General features: G+C 41.4%; 1 protein-coding gene and 1 long non-coding RNA gene across 4 annotated transcripts; both read right to left on the reverse strand.

The window, feature by feature from the left end:
• Positions 1 to 11,126: 11,126 nt before the first annotated feature.
• On the reverse strand, positions 11,127 to 17,229 carry LOC138969468 (alpha-(1,3)-fucosyltransferase C-like). 3 transcript variants are annotated; one of them, XM_070342260.1, is made up of 6 exons: positions 16,820 to 17,229; positions 15,930 to 16,111; positions 15,472 to 15,598; positions 14,862 to 15,159; positions 13,769 to 13,918; positions 11,127 to 13,532 (listed from the first exon to the last, which is right to left on the reverse strand). In XM_070342260.1, exons 2-6 carry the CDS (start codon positions 16,096 to 16,098, stop codon positions 12,924 to 12,926), a joined length of 1,353 nt encoding a protein of 450 aa, XP_070198361.1. In that variant the 5' UTR covers positions 16,099 to 16,111; positions 16,820 to 17,229; the 3' UTR covers positions 11,127 to 12,923. The 3 variants fall into 3 exon arrangements, with proteins under 3 accessions (XP_070198361.1, XP_070198359.1, XP_070198358.1); XM_070342258.1 differs by having other exon boundaries at positions 15,930 to 16,163; positions 16,820 to 17,228; XM_070342257.1 differs by lacking the exon at positions 16,820 to 17,229 and having other exon boundaries at positions 15,930 to 16,558.
• Positions 17,230 to 18,712: 1,483 nt separating this feature from the next.
• LOC138969470 (uncharacterized) lies at positions 18,713 to 22,684 on the reverse strand. The gene is made up of 2 exons (XR_011456472.1): positions 22,128 to 22,684; positions 18,713 to 21,610 (listed from the first exon to the last, which is right to left on the reverse strand). It is a non-coding gene; the product is annotated as an uncharacterized lncRNA (long non-coding RNA).
• Between the last annotated feature and the right edge of the window lie 3 nt (positions 22,685 to 22,687).

The following is a 22,687-nucleotide window of genomic DNA, read 5'->3' on the forward strand; positions in this document are numbered from 1 at the left end:
TAGGATGTTCCCGTTTGGTGAGCGTTCAAATGGAAGGGTGTTTGTATTGTGTGTAAAAGCCTGACAGTATCTGTGATGGTTTACGGGAGGCTTACTGTCCGGGCGTGATTTCCGGTATTGAATATTCATAACAGCCGTCCAGCACCAAAACGAGGCGCCATTGTTGTAGAGGAACAAGTCCACGAAAATAAATTCTTTGAACATTTCTCACGCTCGACAGAAAGCAGCCAGGATGTTCCCGTTCGGTGAGCGTTTGTTCTGTACGCTTCTGAATGATGATGATGACGCAATCTTTGTCGTTTCTGAATGATGATGATGACGCAATCTTTTATTTTGTTCACTCTATAACAAACATTGTCAAAATATCTCTCTCTCTCTCTCTCTCTCTCTCTCTCTCTCTCTCTCTCTCTCTCTTTCTCTCTCTCTCCTATTTTAATTATTTTATTTTGTTTCTTTGCTTGTTTGATCAGTGTTGCCCCTTTTTGATAGGTTGCAGCACAGTGACTGTGAAATAGTCTCAGGGATATAGGAGTAGAAAACTCTTTTTACTCTCAGTCCGTCTTCTTTTTATCGTAGAAATTGAGGATTTTTTTCTGAAGTAAACATCATTAAAGAAGTAGGAAGTTCTGCCAAAGCATTTTTGATATTCTTTTGCTGGTGAAACATCAAGGAGGGGAAGTAACTATAGGTGCATACGCGATCGGTAGGGGGTTCTCTCCCTTTGATTACCTTATACGAACCAGCGAGTTTTGAACTCTAATTCCATGACCGTACGAAATGCTCAAGGTAGAATTTTACGTCCATAAAATGGCACAGTAGTTTCGCTTGATACAGACAGTTGGTTTTTGGGGCAAAGCTAAGCAGCGATATTTTGTTTCCTTTGAAAATTGCATCAAACGCGTACTCTGTTTTGATGAGTGTGGGTTCCGTCTACATTGTAGTAATTCGTCCTCTGTAGATAATGGCGTTCACGCTGAGGTGCTCCAGGGGTGGTTTTTTGTAATTAAAAGTTTCATTCCGTGATTTGTTTTGCTTTTTTTGCTTACTTGATACATCCTACCTCAAAAAAATAGTTTTGCTATGGTAGTCAGTTGATAAAGACAAAATACATATTATTTCTTTCAGATCAACCAGGCAAATAACAAAATGCATACTGCTCTTGGTGATTTTTCTTTCAGGCAGATAACATATATCTCCGCCTTCTTCCCCTTCTCCCCCCCCCCCCCCCCCCCTCTCACACACTCTATCCCTATCCCCCAATGCCTAGAAAGAAAGAAAATAGAAAGAGAGAACGAAAAAAAAAAAAAAGAAGATAAAAGATAAGAAGATAAAAACTGTTAAAAATGAAGCCCCTGCATTAATAAAGCGACCCTGCAACGCACTTAATTTCATTTAGCCATATGTTTTCACTGATCCGATATTGCGCATGCGTCGAAAGAGATAGAACGTCATAGTTCCGGATCCGGTTAAGGGGAGAAAATTGAAGAGCAGTGCAGAAGTAACGGTTGAGCGATGAGCAGGGATCAGCCATGATGCCAGATCAAACGGCCAGGCTGCGAGCACGTGGAACTTTCGCAGAAACAAACAGGGTGAATGAGTGAAAAGGAATCAAACTCCTTCCCCGCTGAGTGCGGGCCAAAACTGGCAAGGGGTGTGCGAGCATGAAACAAAAAAGTGTATGAAGTTTTTTAGTGTTTTTTGTATAGTTTTGTGTGTGTTTTGGGATTTGTTTGTTTCGTTTTTGTTGTTTGCCAAGCACATCTTTGTGGGTCCTTTAAAGGCACACTACTTGGTAATCTTGAACTTTAGTGTGTTAAATTCATAGCTCAGAACTCAGTGGCATTATTTACTTATTGTTGATACAAGTCCCTGTAAACAGACCAAAGAACATTTGTCGTGAAATTAATTGAGGGATTGAGCTCCAAACTTAAGCATAATTAATTAATTTGTATGATCGACGAAAATGACGCCAAAAAGCTTACGTTTTCAACTAAGGGACATCATTTACACGACAGAGTTGCGTCCCCTGTCGCAATTCACGGATAATTCCGTCTTTGATGCATGTATACGAAATGCAATCGTACACAAAGGTACAGTTCATTCCGTGACTTCAAAGGGATCTAAAAACGACTTGTTTTACTTACAAGTGCAGGTTCTGTAAATTTGGAGGCTTACATGCCTCTGAATTCTAAGCTATGAATTTAACACACTAAAGTTCAAGATGGCTGCGATCTGCTGGCCGATGTGAATGCGTGATGTATTGTGTAAAAAAATTCCATCTCACACGGCATAAATAAATCCCTGCGCCTTGAATATGTGCGCGATATAAATTGCATAAAAATAAAAAAAATAAAAATATATAAATAAATCTCTGCGCTTAGAACTGTACCCACGGAATACGCGCGATATAAGCCTCATATTGATTGATTGATTGATTGAATTCTAAGCTATGAATTTAAGACACTAAAGTTCAAGATTACCCACAATCCTTCTCGTGTAAGCTGTTGTGCTCACCATCTCAGACCTGGTCAGGATTCTACATGGGATAAAACAACTCCTCTTGGTCACATACCAACATTCAAAATCCCTGACTGCATGCTGTCGTGACGTTTTTGAGGAATGAAGTCTTATATCGCGCGCGTATCTCCAGACTCGGACTCAAGGCGAAGGGATCTATTTATGCCGTGTGAGATGGATTTTTTTTACACAATACATGTAATTAATTTGTAATTAATGTGACCAACCAGGACTGATTGTACTTTTTAGGTGACGCGCTAAATGTGATGGCGGTCAGGCTGGAAATAAACAAGACTAACTAACATTTTGAATTTAAATATAAGCGTGACTTCTACTAAAGAATGACACTTTCAACGTTTGTATATGATGACCTTTACCATACATGTAAAAGTACTTAAAAGCCAATCTTGTCGGTGGGCGCTGCACAGAATGGCAAGGCACCACCCGCTTCTTCTCCTTCTTGTCGTTCGCCTTTACGCTTGGAGTCCAGTTCTGGATATGAAGCTGGTGGTCTTATGTAGAGCCTCCACAGGTCCGTGCAGCTTCTCGTGGAGGGTGCTCTTATGTAGAGCCTCCACAGGTCCGTGCAGCTTCTCGTGGAGGGTGGTCTTATGTAGAGCCTCCACAGGTCCGTGCAGCTTCTCGTGGAGGGTCGTCGGCCTGGTCCAGATCTCTCTCCTCAGGCGCTGGAGATTCCTGCAGTCCTGCAGGATGTGGGCTGCATCTTGTTCTGCCTCTCCCTAGGCACCAACCGCTTACTGAGCATGTCATGCTCATTTGAAAATTGCATGGTCAAAGTTCTGAATAATCAAATGAAATTGTGCCTCTATCCAACAAGCCTTATGTTACGTCATTGTAACTCTGAATTGATGACTCTGAATCTGTCGCTCTCTCTTGGACAAGAAAAAGCGAAGCGACAATAAAAAGTATGTTCAGCATAATGTGGCTGTACCCATCAAAGTCGCTGGATCACTTCCAATTTTATTAAAGTCAATAGCTGCCGGCAATGAAAACGTTATTTCTAAAATGCTGACTGCAAACAAATGATAACAAACATGTCTGGCGGCTCATGTTGATACCCATGTTTGTTGAATGTTGTATGCATGCTTGTTATCGATTGCTTACAGTTAGCATATATGCCATATTAGAAACAACTCATATATTAATTAATGTGTGTGTCATACACAAACCAATGCACTTTATTTATGTATATATACTCATTTAATAATTCGTGTATTTATGTACTTATTTTTTCGTGTATTAATTCATCTGTTGACCCATTTATTAACGTACGTATTCATTTCCCAGTTCATTGTTTCATTCATTGATTCATTTATTCATCCATTCATTCATTTATTCATTCAATTATTTAAATATGTATTTGTTTATTTGTTAATCTATTCAATTGTACTTCATCAATGTATTGATCGATCGAGTAAATGTTGTTTGTGTACATTTATCTTATTATTCATTTACATGTTGAAATACTTTTTTTATTCCATTTAATTTATTCTTCTATTTATCATGCTTTGGATCATTTCTGTGATGCTGTTGTTTTTCTTACTTTATTGGTTGTGCGTCTCTTTGTGCTTGTTTGCACTTAATTTGCAATATCAGCATACTAATTAATTTTCATTGCGAGAGAGAGAGAGAGAGAGAGAGAGAGAGAGAGAGAGAGAGAGAGAGAGAGAGAGAGAGAGAGAGAGAGAGAGAGAGAGAGAGAATCAGAGAGAGAGAAAAAAAACCAGAGAGAGAACCGAGAAACAGAGAGACAGACAGACAAACAAACAGACAGATAGACAAACAGACAGACTGAGAGACGAAACAGATACAGAGAGAAAAAGAGACGGACAGAGAGAAAAAGAGACAGAGACAGAACGCAAATGACGCAGGCCTTAAAGGCACAGTAAGCCTCCCGTAAACCATCACAGATACGGTCAGGCTTTTACACACAGTACAAACACCCTTTCATTTAAACACTCACCGCTTGAGAACATCCTAGGTGCCCTCCGTAAAGAGCGAACAATTTTCAAAGAATTCATTTTTGCGTGGTTTATCTTACCCCTGAGCCATCGTGAACCCGTGTGATCCAGTTTCCCTTTTTCACAATGTAGTTGTCAGTTAGTCATTTGAATGCGACTCGATGTGAGTTTATTTACAATAGCACGTTTTTATGCACGAAACAAACGGCTGTGGTTCACAAGAACTCTAGCGATGGCTTTTGACTGTTGAGAGGAACGGCGATATATATGCATAAACCGTCGTCTGCTACGACCCTTGCGTGACCCTGCTTCCGGGCTTTTCTTTTTTCAAACTTTCACAACTTCGAATTGTACTGATCTTGTCTTGATGAAAAAAGAATTCTTTTATGATTAAAGAATGTTTGTGTAACAAGCTGTCAATTTATTATTTAGATTTTAAAAGTTAGGTCTTGCGCAAAAACGCGGCACCACGGTCCAAAAACATTTTGATAATCATCGATTCACGGCTATCGCCAGTTTACATCGATAGAATGAGACCCGAAGGGAAGTAACTCATGTTTGACCTGAGTTCAGGATGGGTCCAAAAAGTGTTCGAGACAATCTGCAAAATTAATTCTTTAAAAATTGCTCGCTCTTTACGTAGGGCACCTAGGATGTTCCCGTTTGGTGAGCGTTCAAATGGAAAGGTGTTTGTACTGTGTGTAAAAGCCTGACAGTATCTGTGATGTTTTACGAGAGGCTTACTGTCCGGGCGTGATTTCCGGTATCATAACAGCCGTCCAGCACCAAAACGAGGCGCCATTGTTGTAGAGGACCAAGTCCACGAAAATAAATTCTTTGAAAATTTCTCACGCTCGACAGAAAGCAGCCAGGATGTTTCCGTTCGGTGAGCGTTCAAATGGAAGTATGCTTGTACTGTATGTAGACGCTCGGGGAGCTCTGTGATGGTTTACGGGAGGCTTACTGTGCCTTTAAAGGTACTGAACTTGTCAAATCCAGGTGCACGGAGCCCCTGGGGCTTTTAGTCATACCTCAGGCAGCTATCCGTTAGAAGAAGTACCAAGTTTCATTGACTTGCACCCAAAGAGTCAAGAACTGCGATTTTTTTACAAATTAATTTCGTACTCGGACCCGGCTGGTCTTGACCTATTTTTGGATCTAAATTTAGATCAGGTAGATCACCACATCATGCACAAAAAGACACGTCACTAAGCAAACTATGTCAGACGTCATCATGAGTTTGTGTAAAACAAAATGGAGGCCGGAATCACTCAGTTGAATCGAACTCCGACCAAACACCACGTAATAACTAGGTTAATTTATGCACTCGCGTGAACAAGAAACTGTCGAGCTTCACAGATGTCGTCGTTGGGTAGTTTTGGGTTTGTTTTACTACCATTGGAGGATTTTTGAACTGTAAATGCACTCAGCTGCAACAAAAACGCAAAACGAAGGCTGTGAGCTGCACTGTGCCTTTAAGCACAGACCAAAGAAAAGCTAACATGAACTTGAGTTGGAGATATACATCACGGATGATTATACTTAAAATAAGCAACTGTTCTCATGTGTCTTATTAAATGATTCCTTTCTGATGCGTGTCAAAAGCGGCCTCCTCGGCGATGCCAGCCTCAATAATTAGCAATATTCTCTCACCTATATAAGAAGTAATGCCCACTTCAACTCTCCTGCCTCTTTGAAGAGCCAATTAAAGAGACATCTGAAGAGCTGAAACAGCTACCTGTGAGAACGAAATGGGATATTTATCAGAAAAAACGACGCTCCCACACGTTTCGCCAATGTTCGCCGCTTTCAAGCTTATCAAAGGCGATAGCATTTAATGCCCAAAGCATCAGCAGCAAAACGAAGCTGAAACAGAAAGCGCGAGAGAGCACACTATTTTTCTGAATAAATTGCTGGCGCTGTTTGAAGGCAAGTCCGGGATATATATATATCATTCTCAAGGGGGGTAAAAGTTTGAAACTGACAATGCAAGCTGCGCATGTCAGTAGCATGGAAATTTACGTCATCGTAGAGTCTCATTACCGGAATATACAGAGGAAAGGAGCAGGGTAGTTAACGGATATTCAGAACTATATCTTTCGCTTTCTTCGGCATTGGCAGTATAAATGCAAGCTGTTTTATTTGAGCAGCTGGTGATAATTATAAAATGAAAGAATCAACTTCGTATCTTTTAAAGTGAATACATAAAGTTACATTTGTTGGGGCTAAAATTGGTCTATCAGAATTTCAGCTGGTGTGTAGGTTTGATCTATTTCCGACGTACATTCTTGCATTTTGACATTTGTATAATTAAATTGGGGAACACTTCTGGTTAAACTGATCCTTTTATTAGCTGTGGTGTTAAATAATATGTCCCGTTGCTTTCCTGATTCTTCTATGATGTGTAGCATGTATTATTACTGTAATAACGCTTGCACGTCGTTGGGAGGCGTTTTTTAAAAAAAATTTATTCTTGCTGCAATTGTGCAAGAATAAAGGATATCTAACGTTTTCAGTCCACACATCATCCTTGAACCTATTTTATCCATGTTAGGGTTTTAACCTGAGATAAGTAAATTTCATTTTGATACATTGCTACTTCAACTGAATAGATAACGCCAGAATTCAGATAGAATAATCGAATATGTAAGTAAGTGCATGCATTAATAATTAAATGAACAAACGGTTAAAAGAAAGAAAGAAAGAAACAAATCGCGTAAGGCGAAAATACAACATTTAGTCAAGTAGCTGTCGAACTCACAGAATGAAACTGAACGCAATGCAACGCAGCAAGACCGTATACTCGTAGCATCGTCAGTCCACCGCTCATGGCAAAGGCAGTGAAATTGACAAGAAGAGCGGGGTAGTAGTTGCGCTGAGAAGGATAGCACGCTTTTCTGTACCTCTCTTCGTTTTAACTTTCTGAGCGTGTTTTCAATCCAAACATATCATATCTATATGTTTTTGGAATCAGGAACCGACAAGGATTAAGACGAAAGTGTTTTTAAATTGATTTCGACAATTTAATTTTGATCATAATTTTTATATTTTTAATTTTCAGAGCTTGTTTTTAATCCAAATATAACATATTTATATGTTTTTGGAATCAGAAAAGGATGAAGAATAAGATGAACGTAAATTTGGATCGTTTTATAAAAAAAATTTTTTTTTTACAATTTTCAGATTTTTAATGACCAATGTCATTAATTATTTTTTAAGCCACCAAGCTAAAATGCAATACCAAAGTCCGGGCTTCGTCGGAGATTACTTGACCAAAATTTCAACCAATTTGGTTGAAAAATGAGAGCGTGACAGTGCCGCCTCAACTTTCACGAAAAGCCGGATATATGACGTCATCAAAGACATTTATCCAAAAAATGAAAAAAAAATGTCTGAGGATATCATACCCAGGAACTCTCATGTCAAATTTCATAAAGATCGGTCCAGTAGTTTAGTCTGAATCGCTCTACACACACACACACACACACACACAGACACACACACACACACACACACATACACCACGACCCTCGTCTCGATTCCCCCCTCTATGTTAAAACATTTAGTCAAAACTTGACTAAATGTAAAAAGGAACAAAAGAAAGAAAATAATGAAGACAGAGTAAAAGACTCCCCCCACCCCCGCCCTCTCTCTCTGGTACCGAGGAGTGGTATTTCGTAGTAGGCGCGACAAGAAAACAATCAAACAAACCTATTTTCTCTAGAGTGTAATTTATCGTTCCTGTCGGCTGACAAAATGAAGAACGTGAGCGAGTCAAGGGTTGCCCCCCTTGGTCTCAATGACAACCACAAGGCGTCACGTTCAGCATTTGACCTTTGACACGCAGGGTGAAAGGTCGTTGTAGATTCAGAAGGCAGTTAGAGATTTTGTTAAAAAGTGACAATGACACTGGTTTCATTGGTGACTTGGGGTTAATTCCTTGTCTGACGGAGTGTTGTTGTTTTTCATCTTGCATTTGTTTCACGGTGGTGCACCGTGGACCTATATTGCTGTACAGTTTTAAAGGGGCTTTGCAACATGCAACCTAGAAAAGGAATTGTTGCGATAGAATAAAAAAATAAAAAAAAATAAAAAATAAAAAAAAATACCGAAGAAAGAAAAAAAACTGAATTGAGGCACGGGTGCAAAACGTATTGAGTATATGCACCGAATGGAAAACAATCACCTTCATGGTCTTTTCAGTATTTCCGAAAAGATTGTTTGTTTGTTTGTTTGTTTTCTTTTTTCTTGTGTTTGTTTGTTTGTTTTTACTTCAGGTGCGGATATAGTCGGCAAGACAGGCATTGCAGTGATACATCAGTCTCAAGATTCCCGAATGAAAAGCTAGTTAAATGTATACTTATCGAAATAAGCGTGAAACGAAATGAGTACCTCAGACATAAAACTACAGCCCTTAACAAAACTACAGGGTATCAACAAAACACACAACTGAACTAATTTAGTAAAAATTCAAACTTTTTCGACATGATCCTCCCTTTAGTTAGGGCTAGTTCTACCTGCATTTTAGTTTCACACAAAGAGAGTGAACTTCAACTGGTGTGCAGTAATTCTGGAAACATGATTTTTATTCACCACATCTCGGAAGATACTTAAAAAAGTGTACAAATAAAGATACCAAAAAATACTTAAATTAGCCATACTGAATAGTGATGGACCGTGGGCATTATTACTTGTGCAACATTGCTTTATTTATACTGACCATAAATGTTGTAACCTTGACAGTCAATCATTAATTGATTCATGTATCTATTTGTGTCGCCTTTTTACCGCTTTGTCTGTCTGTCTGTCGGTCTCTCTCTACTCTCTCTCTCTCTCTCTCAACTCTCTCTCTCTCTCTCTCTCTCTCTGTCTCTCTCTCTATGTCTCTCTCTCTGTCTTTCTCTCTCTCTCTCTCTCTCTCTCTCTCTCTCTCACTCTCTCTCACTCTCTCTCTCTCTCTCTCACTCAGTCTTGCTCTCTCTCTCTCTCTCTCTCTCTCTCTCTCTCTCTCTCTCTCTCTCTCCCCCCCCCCCCCCCTCTCTCTCCCATCCTCTCTCTTTCCCTCTTTCTCTTTTTCGTTTTTTGCCGATCTTTCTTTCCTCTATCAGTCTATGTCTTAGCGTTTGGTATCTCCTTCAAAACACAGCCAAGCCGTTTTCCATTTCCTATTCTTATCAGTTTAATTGTGGCAGACGAAAAGGAGCGTAGCAAACGTCACAGGGGTCACGCCGGGCCGCGAGAGAGAAGGGAGTTAGCAGGAGTAGAAGTGTAGGGAAACAATCATAGTTAATTTGCCGCTGGTTGCACGAGCAATGGAATACGTGACTGTTTGGCTGTCCCCTCCCTTCCTTGGCCGTCTGGCTTTGTTTTCTGTTTTAATTGCACTTGAGGTAGACATGGGAATGAGAAGGAGGATGGTCGTAGTGGGTCTGGTGGTGGAGGTGGTGGTGGGGTGGGAGAGAAGAGGAAAGTAGATTTAACAGGATGAAAATAATTAACTGTGGAATTTCTTGATGTTTTGTTTTCATGTTTGGCCGAAGAGATTTGTAGACAACCTAAACACTTGCTTATTTGTTTTTGTGTGTGTTTTTCTTGTGTTTTTTTACAGAACATTATTACATGTAATTATTTGTTAAACTGCGTGTTCAACCTGATAATTTTATATGGGTACAAGATTTAGTTGTTTTGACATCAGTACACTGCCATACAGTGAAACTCAAACCTCTACCCTCACCCCCCACCCCCCCCCCCCCCCATCACCTCCCCCCCCCCCCCATTGTGTGAAGATACTCCCATTGTGTCAAGACACTCCCATTGTGTCAAGATACTCCCATTGTGCCAAGATACCCCCATTGTGTCAAGATACTCCCATTGTGTCAAGATACTCCCATTGTGTCAAGATACTCCCATTGTGTCAAGATACTCCCATTGTGTCAAGATACTCCCATTGTGTCAAGATACTCCCATTGTGTCAAGATACTCCCATTGTGTCAAGATACTCCCATTGTGTCAAGATACTCCCATTGTGTCAAGATACTCCCATTCCACGTGAAAGCATGAACACAATGACCTGTGGCGGTGAACATGATTGTGTACGTGGGAAGGGGTGAACCTTAGAAGATTCTAATGATTGATTTTGGTAAGTATTTTTGTGTAGTTTTCAAAAGAAAGAAAAAAAGGAAAGAAGAGAAACAGAATGGACATGATTTAGACCGATCGCTGTCTCAGTCAATATATTACGGTAAATTTGGAAAAAGTATAAAATCTAAGTTACATTTAACTTCTTCTTTTTTTTTTTTAAAGTACACTACACCGATTTACTGCTGTGCAAGTTCTTACGAAACGTCGTGCTTTCGTAAATCTGTGTACGATCTTCGTCACTACTTATAATTATTTCCACTGAGAAGGCCGCATCAGACGAAACAAGTCAACACTACGGTCTTTGCTGCAAGTTGGTGCGAGAAGGAGTCCAAGGGAGATAAATGTGACCAGTGTTTGCAGTACTTGAGCATTGCTGATGTTCACTTGTGTCCCTTGTTCGTGGTTTTTTTCCAGCTTTCTTTCTTTCTTTCTTTCTTTCTCTTTTCTTCATCTTCTGGATTTAGGATTCGCACAAGAAACTGTAAGCACTGTAAATAAAGTCTTTAATGGCTAAACATGTTTACATTCAAACTATCGGATCACAAATGACTATCGAACACATTACTTCATCAAAATCAGACAGATGGACAGCGACAGGCATACACAGACAGACAGGCAGGCAGGCAGGCAGGCAGACACGCACACACAGATTTTTTTCAAAAATCGTCAGAAGCATATGCTACAGCGTTTAACACGGTCGTGTTTGATCTGAATAGAAGAAAAAAAGATAAATAAAATCAAAAAGAACATGTAGAATTTAATATGAAAGAAAACCACTGCTCATGTATGGAGTAAACATAATATAAATCACGTGGATAAACAGCTAAACGACAAATACAGTCTCAAACGTAAACAAACAGAAATAAAAACAAGTCGCGTGAGGCGAAATAACAACATTTAGTCAAGCTGTCGAACTCACAGAATGAAACTGAACGCACTGCATTTTTTCACCAAGACCGCATACTCGTAGTTTCGTCAGTCCACAGCTCGTGGCAAAGGCAGTGAAATCGACAAGCCAGAATAGTGCGGTAATGGTCGCTCTGAGTAGGATAACACGCTTTTCTGTATCTCTATTCTTTTTAGCGTACTGAGTTTGTTGTTAATCCAAGCATATCATATCTATATGTTTTTGGAATCAGGGACCGACAAGGAACAAGATGAAATTGTTTCGAAATCGATTTCGGACAATTAATTTTAATCATAATTTTCATATTTTTAATTTTCAGAGCTTGTTTGTAATCCAAATATAACATATGTATATGTTTTTGGAATCAGGAAATGACGAAGAATAAGATGAAATTGTTTTTGGATCGTTTAAAAAAAAATTTAATGACAAGTTTCCGATTTTTAATAAACAAATTCATTAATTATTTTTTAAGCCACAAAGCTGAAATGCAATACCAAAGTCAAAATTTCAATCAATTTGATTGAAAAATGAGGGTGTGACAGTGCCGCCTCAACTTTTACAAAAAGCCGGATATGACGTCATCAAAGACATTTATCGTAAAAATAAAAAAACCGTCCGGGGTTATCATACCCGGGAACTCTCATGTCAAATTTCATAAAGATCGGTCCAGTAGTTAAGTCTGAATCGCTCTACACACACACACACACACACACACACACACACACACACACACACACACACACACACACACACACACACACACACACACCACGACCCTCGTCTCGATTCCCCCTCTATGTTAAAACATTTAGTCAAAACTTGACTAAATGTAAAAAGGTATTTCTGTACAAAAGAATAGATCTGCGTACTAAATAAATACAGATATTTATTCTAAATGCAAATGTAATGTCAAGATGAAAATAACAAAACAAGTAATAACAAACAATAATGAATTAAACATATATCGCAAATTTCTGTTCAAGACTTAAAAAATAGCCAAGCAAGTTAGCACATTACATCTTGAACTCAATGACCAACCAAAATGACCTTGGTACTGAGCGATAAGTGACGTAGCCCAAAAGTCATATTACAGGAGGACATTTGAAGTGGGCGAACTTGACAGTTTGGCTCAAGGTTATGGATCCAGAAACAGTCAACTAAGTTAGGAACGTAACTACGACCGAACAGGTCGCAATTATCAAACGCAGATTGTTCTACATTATTTTGCTGGAAGTCACCATTCTTTTAGAGGCGTTCTGTAATGCTTCCTTTTGGTTACGTCCCTTGTTCCTTCAGTGTCAAGGTCAGTAAGTGGACCTAAGCTCAAGATACCGCACACTAGAACTCATCCGTGACATCCACACGCCACACGGTCCCTAGTACACTTTCCTGGGAGCCCGACACTGCTGGTTACGGTACCAGAGCTGAAAGTCAGGGTACGTCTTCCGATACGTCCTCAGGTCGTGCAGCCGCTGACACAGCTGGCAGAGGGCGCTAGTGGTGCTGGACCCCGCGAAGTGAAAGTGGCTCTTCCTCCACAAGAACTCGGCGTAGATCTTCTTGTCCTCCATCAGGAGCTTGAGGAAGTCGGCGAGGTGCTTGGGGGACGGGAACCAGTCCACGTCGATGTAGGACCCTTCAGGGAAGAACTTGCTGTACTCGGCCCCACCCAGGACGATGGGGACGACGTGGATGCCCTCGAAGAACATGTGGAAGAACTTGTCTGTGACGTAGTCCTTGCAGACGGCGCTCTCGAAGGAGAGGTAGAAGAAGTACTTGGTGGTGATCATCTCCAGGCACTCGAAGCTCTTTGGGCAGGTCTTGTTGCCGCATTGGCCGTAGATGTCCACGTTGACGTGCTTGCCTAGCTCCTCCACGTACTTCTCGCGCTGGCTGGGCACGTGACACGAGTTGACGAACCAAGCCACGTGCTTGTTCTTGCTCTTGTCCTTGGCCACGTCTTTGAAGTAGGTGGCCGGCTTCACCTGAAGACATAAGGAATGGGGGTGTTTGAGGTGGATTTCAAATTTTAGTATTTCTGCGGTATACCTGTTCAGTTTACAGTACAACACCAAAAACGACACCACACCAAACCAAACCACACAAAACAACACAGCAGAACGCAACACAACACAACACAACACAGCACAGCACAGCACAGCGCAACACAGCACAGCACAGCACAGCACAACACAACACAACACAACACAACACAGCTGACCTTCTCGGCTCTTTTGAGAGTACCAGCAGGCTCCCAAATGTCGGCGTCCCTACGGTAACTCCAGGTCCAGTTGAAGACAGAGTTCCACTCCTTCCCTCCGAAAGACTGGGTCGAACGGATAGGAGGGTCCAGGTCATAGTAGATGAACACCTGAAATAGTCATTCATTTCATCAGGGTGCGCTTTGCTTGTCGGTATTATACTTGACTCGTCAACATATAGGGCCCTATTGCTACGCTGAAAACAGTAGAACAACATTAACCATCCTTTGACATTTAACCATGACGAACACGTATTCAAAATGTACATTTCTTTCTTTCTTTATTTGGTGTTTAACGTCGTTTTCAACCACGAAGGTTATATCGCGACGGGGAAAGGGGGGAGATGGGATAGAGCCACTTGTCAATTGTTTCTTGTTCACAAAAGCACTAATCAAAAATTTGCTCCAGGGGCTTGCAACGTAGTACAATATATTACCTTACTGGGAGAATGCAAGTTTCCAGTACAAAGGACTTAACATTTCTTACATACTGCTTGACTAAAATCTTTACAAAAATTGACTATATTCTATACAAGAAACACTTAACAAGGGTAAAAGGAGAAACAGAATCCGTTAGTCGCCTCTTACGACATGCTGGGGAGCATCGGGTAAATTCTTCCCCCGAACCCGCGGGGGGAAAATGTACATTTCTGGTTCTCAATCATGACGGCAACAAAGACGAAGACAACGACGATTCTGCTTCTGTTGCTGTTGCGGTTGCTGATGATGAAGACGATTTCGACGACGACAAAAATAATGATGAGGACAACAAAGGCAATGATGATGGCGATGATAACGATGAAGGTAATGCTGCTGCTGCTGCTTCTGCTGCTGCTGCTGCTCCTGCTCCTGCTGCTGCTGGTGATGGTGATGATGATGCTGCTGCTGCTTCTGATGCTGATGATGCTGCCGCTGATGATGATGATGATGATGATGATGATGATGATGATGATGATGATGCTGATGCTGCTGCTGCTGATGATGATGATGATGATGATGAAGATGATGACGACGACGACGACGACGACGACGATACATCTTAACCAAAACTCACCTGACCAGGATGGGCTCGGGGCGGAGGGCCCCTATCTCTGCCGGCAATACCAGGGAAGATGACGGCGTCCACTGCCCTGTCCGGCTTGTCGTCCACCATATCCGGCTTGAGGAACTTGCACTTGTTGACGGGACACTCGCTGAACACGTCCTCGTCAAACAGGTCTTCGCGCAGCTTCTCCGAGGCCACGGCGTACCACGTGATCACTTTCTTTCCCGTCACGTTCTTCTTGGCCTCTTTGGAGATCTTGAAGGCGTCGTACGGCTTCTTGGGGTTGGCCTCGCTGACGAAAGGGGATCTAACGCATGAGGGAAAAACAAGCAATGGGTCCTGTGTATAGCTGGAGGTAAACTGGGTTATTGCTTCACACAAATACATGCACATACGCACACCTGCACGTACAAACGCACGGACGCGAGCACGCGCACAATCGCACGCACGCACGTACACACACACAGACGTAGACTGGCACGCACGCACACGCACGCGCATTCACTGACGCACGCCAACATTCACGCACACACACACACACACACACACACACACCACCCCCACTCAAAACACACACACACACACACACACCACCCACACACATTGCCAACAGCCCCACCTGAAGACCTGCAGGTAAGTAGCATTGGAGGAGATGGAGGGGCTGGTGTAGGCTCTCTGTTCCTCCACCGCCTTCCTCCAGCTCTGAGACGATTCTTCAGGTACCGCATACCCATCCACCCTCAAATCTGTTGGAATTTTTAACACTACACTCATCAATTCCCATTTCGTCTGTCAAAATCACTATCCACTGAGTCAGTGTTAATCCAGTATTAATTTGTTGTTCCTTTCATCGTTTGATTCGTAAAGTCATTTACCGATTAATACGTGCCAAAGCTTTGTGCATCGAGCTACGTGAAGCGGACTTCGCGCAGTCGTTTTCGCCCAATTGATAAAATACCTGGCTTTGGGGTTCGGCGGGTCTTAACATAATACTAATGATAATGAGGTTATTTATATGGCGCAAATCCTAAACGCCTCACAAAAACGGGGGGTACCACTGCACCAGCTCTGACGTACCTTCAGTTCCGTCATCGAGGGCCAGCGTAAACTGTGTGACGTTGTGGTCACGGTACTGGGAGCGGAGGAGCATGGTCACTATGGTAGTGGCCAGTACGATCATGAGGCCCACGAAACACTTGAGGTCCCGCTTGGCGTAGTGGCGGGACAGCTGTCTTCGCCACGTCATGCTTGGCTTGGCTCTGGTCAAGCTTCTCAAAGGTTGTGCGTCAGTGCTGCCTCGATCTCTATGTGCTTGTTTGGGGGGAAATGTTTTGATGGGATTTTTTTTAGTAATGAATATATGCAAAGAAAAACTATCGAATGTAACAGGTGGGGTTGCAAATATTACTTCACAGACACAGACAGAGATGGTTGCATGCATAGTTTTGCAAGAATCGTGGTGAAATATACCCATCCACCCCCACCAGCGTGTTAACCAACTTGTGTGTCACCATAGATCCGCCCAGGTTTGCACATTCCATAAGAGCATCCTACCACTTGGACACATGCCAAAAATCAACACCCTGTCCAGATCTTAAACCGTCTGAACGGTTTTCACAAGAAGGAGGGTGTTTTTAAGACGCAACTGACTTCACAATGGAAAGTTCCAATCTCCACGGAGACAGGTTCCTAAAGAACTTACAGGGAGGTGGGGGGGGGGGGGGGTCTGTTGATACTTCGCAGATTGCAAAGTGCAAATGGCCGATGACACGCAGTCGTCCTCAAACCTCGCAGCCTTCAACCTGTTTGACCTTTTCTTTTGGAAAAAATAATTATTTGTATTTTAAAATCCAGTAACAGTATTGCTGGGTTAGTCCTGCATATGTTTCAAAATAGAACTTAAAATAAACCAGTTATACTAAAACACAAAACACACAGTACAAACCGATGAATTAACCCTAACTTACCTGATCAATGTTTGATCCCGACACACAATATTACGCAGTTACTTCAGTCCCAACCGTAGACGTCTCAATCTGTGTAATTGAGTAAATTCCAAACACAGTTGGTTATTCAAAGATAAGAGTGAGTTTCCTCACGCCAACTTTATCAAACGGAAAGAATTTCAAAATAGTTTTTCCTAGTCGAGTGGCGTGTACAGTTCAACAATTAACGATTAACGGCTTTAATTGCAGTGGTATTTCTAATTACCGCCTCTGTCTAATCACCGGAAAATCTGCGTCTTGGCAAACCTGCTTACTGTGATCAATAGCAGCCGCTATCGATGTATGTGGGTACGTGTGTTGTGCGGGACGCTGAAATCTGTCGCATTGCACTACAAATACCATCCCTACGAAATAATTAGTTTTGGAAGCACAGGCACCACAATCAACAACGCGCATCTTAATTCCAAAACACTCAATGACATGTCACATTGTCCAACCCCCAAACCGAACCGTATATCTCAGTCTTGGTGCGATTCAGTTGAGACACTGTTGTTGGTGGGTTTTTGTTCTCTCTCTCCATTTTTCAAATTATTATTATTTTTTTTTTGGGGGGGGGGGGGGGGTGGGGGGGGGTGGCGGTTGGTTTAGGGGCTTTAAATGTGTATGTCACTCTGCTCCATAGTGGCTTTCGGCGCCTGTGTTGGAAATAGACTCAGTTGCTGACTCCTTGGGGTTAATGATCAAGTTGCTGAACACTCAGATGACAGGTACACTCAAGCACTGTTTGACTGCCGCATCACCTTGTGTTAATGGCTTGAACCTTCAGTCGTGTCCTACGCCGGCAGAGCCAGTACGAGAGAAGAGCAAAGAGTTATTCCCAGCAAGCAAGCAAACAAACAACCAAATAACTGTTGACGAAACAGCTACATTGGAATCTGTCATTTCAGGCCCCTCTCAAAAGAGATCACCTCCCGATAAAGGACACTTCATGTTGTTCTTTCGTCTCATAAATACTGAATAATCTCTCTCATGAAAAGCCACCTGTAATGTAGGGATGCTTTAGATTAGTTCCTTTCATGACAGGAACGACTCACGGTAGCACTGCCACTGATCATCGAATCAAGGTCAGCTCAATAAAGCAAGAAGGTGCAAAACAGCCTGCATTCAAGTGGAAAAGAATCATACTCGTAAACATGATTCAGAACAGTTTCGACCCCACCAGCCGCACTATACTATGCTACAAACATTCCGTTGTCAAACATTTCTGTTGTGGGGGAAACAAATTCAAATTTTTTGAGGGAGATAGAGATGATGATGATGATGATGATGATGATGATGATGATAAAGAAGATGTTGGTGGTGGCGTTGGTGCTGCTGGTGGTGGTGGTGTTCGTGTGTGTGTCAGTGTGGGTGTGTGTGAGTGTCAGTGTGTGTGTGTGCATGTGTGCGTGCGTGCATGTGTGTGTAAGAGAGAGACAACTAGACAGAAACAGAGAGCCTGAGAACCCAGACCATGACCCTCTCACACAAGTTACAAAATTAAAAACCCGATCCTGAACTCAATGAAGTTAAGTTAAAGGGAAGTAAACGTGTTTTTACAAAAAGCTCAGTACATGAAACATGCTTTAGCATTCTCCCTTTACCTCAAGAATCCACCCACACAAAATTGCTCCCCCCCAAAAAAAACCTGAAAGGGTAAAACAGTGTTCAAGTTGTACAAAAAACATATCTAAATGTAACATACAGTACAGTATTATTGCATCCTTTCATCTTGATTGCCACAGTATGTCAGAGCTAATCTAACACAACCACATCCAAACAAACAACCACGTACACACTAGCTATTACACCTATTCACAGCATTTGCACACACACACACACACACACACACACATATTCTAACACTCAAAACAATTAAAAGAATAATCTGTTTATTAACATATTGAAAAAGGGTAAAGTCTTATGCATAGATCATCAAAAAATGGAATGACTAGAGTTTATTTCCTGTGTACAACAATCCATACCCCTTTCTTTCTTTCTTTATTTGGTGTTTAACGTCGTTTTCAACCACGAAGGTTATATCGCGACGAGGGAAAGGGGGGAGATGGGATAGGGGAAAGGGTGGAGATGGGATAGAGCCACTTGTTAAGTGTTTCTTGTTCACAAAAGCACTAATAAAAAAATTGCTCCAGGGGCTTGCAACGTAGTACAATATATGACCTTACTGGGAGAATGCAAGTTTCCAGTACAAAGGACGTAACATTTCTTACATACTGCTTGACTAAAATCTTTACAAACATTGACTATATTCTATACAAGAACCACTCAACAAGGGTAAAAGGAGAAACAGAATCCGTTAGTCGCCTCTTACGACATGCGGGGTGCAGAGAAATAAGGATGTGGAAAAGAAGACTTTTGGTAAGTGAAATAAAGGTGATGGATCCAGTCAGGTAGAAAGAAATAAGACAACAAGAAAAGAATTGGAAAACTGCAGGGAATAGTAGGGAGAGTTTTCTTGGAAGGAAAATCCATACCCCTGATAAATACACACAATACACACGCTCCTTTTTGTGTAAACTGTTGGACGCACTGTCTCTGTTCTGGACACATTTACAAGAGATAATACCATCCCTACACTTGGACACATACCTACACTCCACAGCATAGACAGTGCTCTCAGCGCACAATAGGACTTTTTTCTGAACTAATATTGTAAAAGCCATGTTGGCTTCTTATAAAATTATTTAATTAAAAAAACTGCCAACTGGAGACAGTGAGGATGTTGATTCTAGGTATATGACCGAGTAAAGGGATAGTCTTATTCCATATAAAAACCTGACCCGGTCTGAGAAGGTGAGTCGAACAGTTCTTTCTTTCTTTATTTGGTGTTTAACGTCGTTTTCAACCGTTCAAGGTTATATCGCGACGGGGAAAGGGGGGGGGGGGGGGGGGGGGAGAAGGGATAGAGCCACTTGTTAATTGTTTCTTGTTCACAAAAGCACTAATCAACAAGAAGAGCAAACGCTCGATCGAGTCACTTTCGCAGTTCTGAATATTATATGAGGCATCAGATGGACAGGAAGAAATTGCTATTCACAACACAATGAGTCACGTTCACATAAAATTTGAGCCCGGTCACTTTTATAGTTTCCGAGAAAAGCCCAACGTTAAGTTGTGTGTTGCCGAACAGAAAAGGCTAGTTATCTCCCTTGTTTTTCTGATAACGTTCGTAAAAGGCTACAGATGTAAATACTTTGATGTAAAGAATAATCCTACAAAGTTTCAATCACATCCGATGAACTTAGCTTTGTCAAAGATATAAAATGTCTAATTTTTCCTTTGACGCTGACCTGTGACCTTGAAAAAGGTCAAAGGTCAACGAAACCATCGTTAAAGTGTAGAGGTCATTGGAGGTCACGACTAAACAAAATATGAGCCCGATCGCTTTGATAGTTTCCGAGAAAAGTTTGTCAAAGATATAAAATGTCTAATTTTTCCTTTGACGCTGACCTGTGACCTTGAAAAAGGTCAAAGGTCAACGAAACCATCGTTAAAGTGTAGAGGTCATTGGAGGTCACGACTAAACAAAATATGAGCCCGATCGCTTTGATAGTTTCCGAGAAAAGTCCAACGTTAAGGTGGTGTCTACGGACGGCCGGCCGGCCGGCCAGACGGCCGGCCAGCCGGCCGGACAGACTAACACTGACCGATTACATAGAGTCACTTTTTCTCAAGTGATTCAAAAAATTGCTCCGGGACTTGCAACGTAGTACAATATATGACCTTACTGGGAGAATGCAAGTTTCCAGTACAAAGGACTTAACATTTCTTACATACTGCTTGACTAAAATCTTGACAAACATTGACTATATTCTATGCAAGAAACACTTAACAAGGGTAAAAGGAGAAACAGAATCCGTTAGTCGCCTCTTACGACATGCTGGGGAGCATCGGGTAAATTCTTCCCCCTAACCCGCGGGGGGTAGTCGAACAGTTAACACTAGACGGAGAGCGCCTTTAAGTCAGAATAGATTTTTTCCTCTCAGTGTAAGTTGATTGTGTTGGTTCCTTTCACATCCTTGACAAATGAAGGCTAGACTAAGAGCTTGTGGAGAAAAGTTAGTCTTACTCAATGTTGCAACCTTCATATGACTAGCACAAATAAATTAAAATGTGAAAATGTACTCGTTGTTGTGGTCTACACAGAGATACAGTGGATTTGCCACACCCATCATTTTTACACCCCCGGTATAGGGGTGTGTATAGGTTTCACTCGATGTGTTTGTGTGTTTGTGGCGGTGTTTGTGTTCGCAAGTAGATCTCAAGAATGAACGGACCGATCGTCACCAAACTTGGTGAACAGGTTCTATACATTCCTGAGACGGTCCTTACAAAAATTGGGACCAGTCAAACACACGGTTAGGGAGTTATTGGTGGATTAAAATTATACAACGACTTATAGACGGACACCCCCGTTGGTCAAAGGGAAATAACCATTCTCACTGCCACCAACTGAGAAGGTTATTTCCCTTGACGGGGGTGTTTTTCCTATCAGAGGAATTTCTTGTTGAGACATGAATGGAATTTCGTTGCAGGAGACTGGAGTAAAACATGCGCCTTGCAGACCCAAAAATACTGTATGTACATAGGTAGTTCAACCTCAGGAATGGGTTGGAATTATCACAATGTAACTATGCAAGATTAATACCTGAAGACTGTAAGAAGCTAGTACATCCCATTGTAAACATTAAACCACTTGGAGAACAAATTAGAGGTTTCACTTCACAGATTTGTCACATGATTAGCTGTGACCTCACAGTAACCAAAAACTAAAACGTAAGCCAGCTAGCATAATCTAATTCTGCACGCACACACACACACACACACACATAATATAAGAACATGCACACACGAAGTGGCAAGCCCAACCCCCAAAATAAATCAGGATAGTTTACCACAAACACTATTTAATTGGTTCTATTTGTGTAAGCAACAGAAACAACTACTTGATATGCATAAACTTGCATACCTATAGCCCAGCCTTGCACCAACTAAAACCCCATCAGCACAAATTACACACAAAAGTACATTTATCTTTGATATAATACTAATAATAATGATATAACCAAATGTATCAAAAATAATATCAGTGAACTTGCAGCCACTGGAACTTGAGCAGGGACCATGTATGTATTTAATCATTTAGGATCAAGAACAAATAAAACAGCCACAGTATATACGTGGTTAATGACATACACATCATTCAAACCAATTAATAGAGGCTGTGTAGTGTGCAACCTTTCCTCTTTTTACTTTGATTAGCTGTGACCTCACAGTAACCAAAAACTAAAACGTAAGCCAGCTAGCATGATCTAGTTCTGCACGCACACACACACACACACATATAAGAACATGCACACACGAAGTAGCAACCCCAACCCCCAAAATAAATCAGGATAGTTTACCACAAACACTATTTAATTGGTTCTATTTGTGTAAGCAACAGAAACAACTACTTGATATGCATAAACTTACATACCTATAGCCCAACCTTGCACCAACTAAAACCCCATCAGCACAAATTACACACAAAAGTACATTTATCTATGATATAATACTAATCATTATGATATAACCAAATGTATAAAAAATAATATCAGTCAACTTGCAGCCACTGGAACTTGAGCAGGGACCGTGTATGTATTTAATCATTTAGGATCAAGAACAAATAAAACAGCCACAGTATATACGTGGTTAATGACATACACATCATTCAAACCAATTAATAGAGGCTGTGTAGTGTGCAACCTTTCCTCTTTTTACTTTGATACAGTGCAAACCTACCCCCAAACTCCGCACCCCCCCCCCCCCCCCCCCCCCCCCCCCCCC

The sequence above is a fragment of the Littorina saxatilis genome, linkage group LG6 (assembly GCF_037325665.1).
Source record: "Littorina saxatilis isolate snail1 linkage group LG6, US_GU_Lsax_2.0, whole genome shotgun sequence".
NCBI lineage: Eukaryota > Metazoa > Mollusca > Gastropoda > Littorinimorpha > Littorinidae > Littorina > Littorina saxatilis.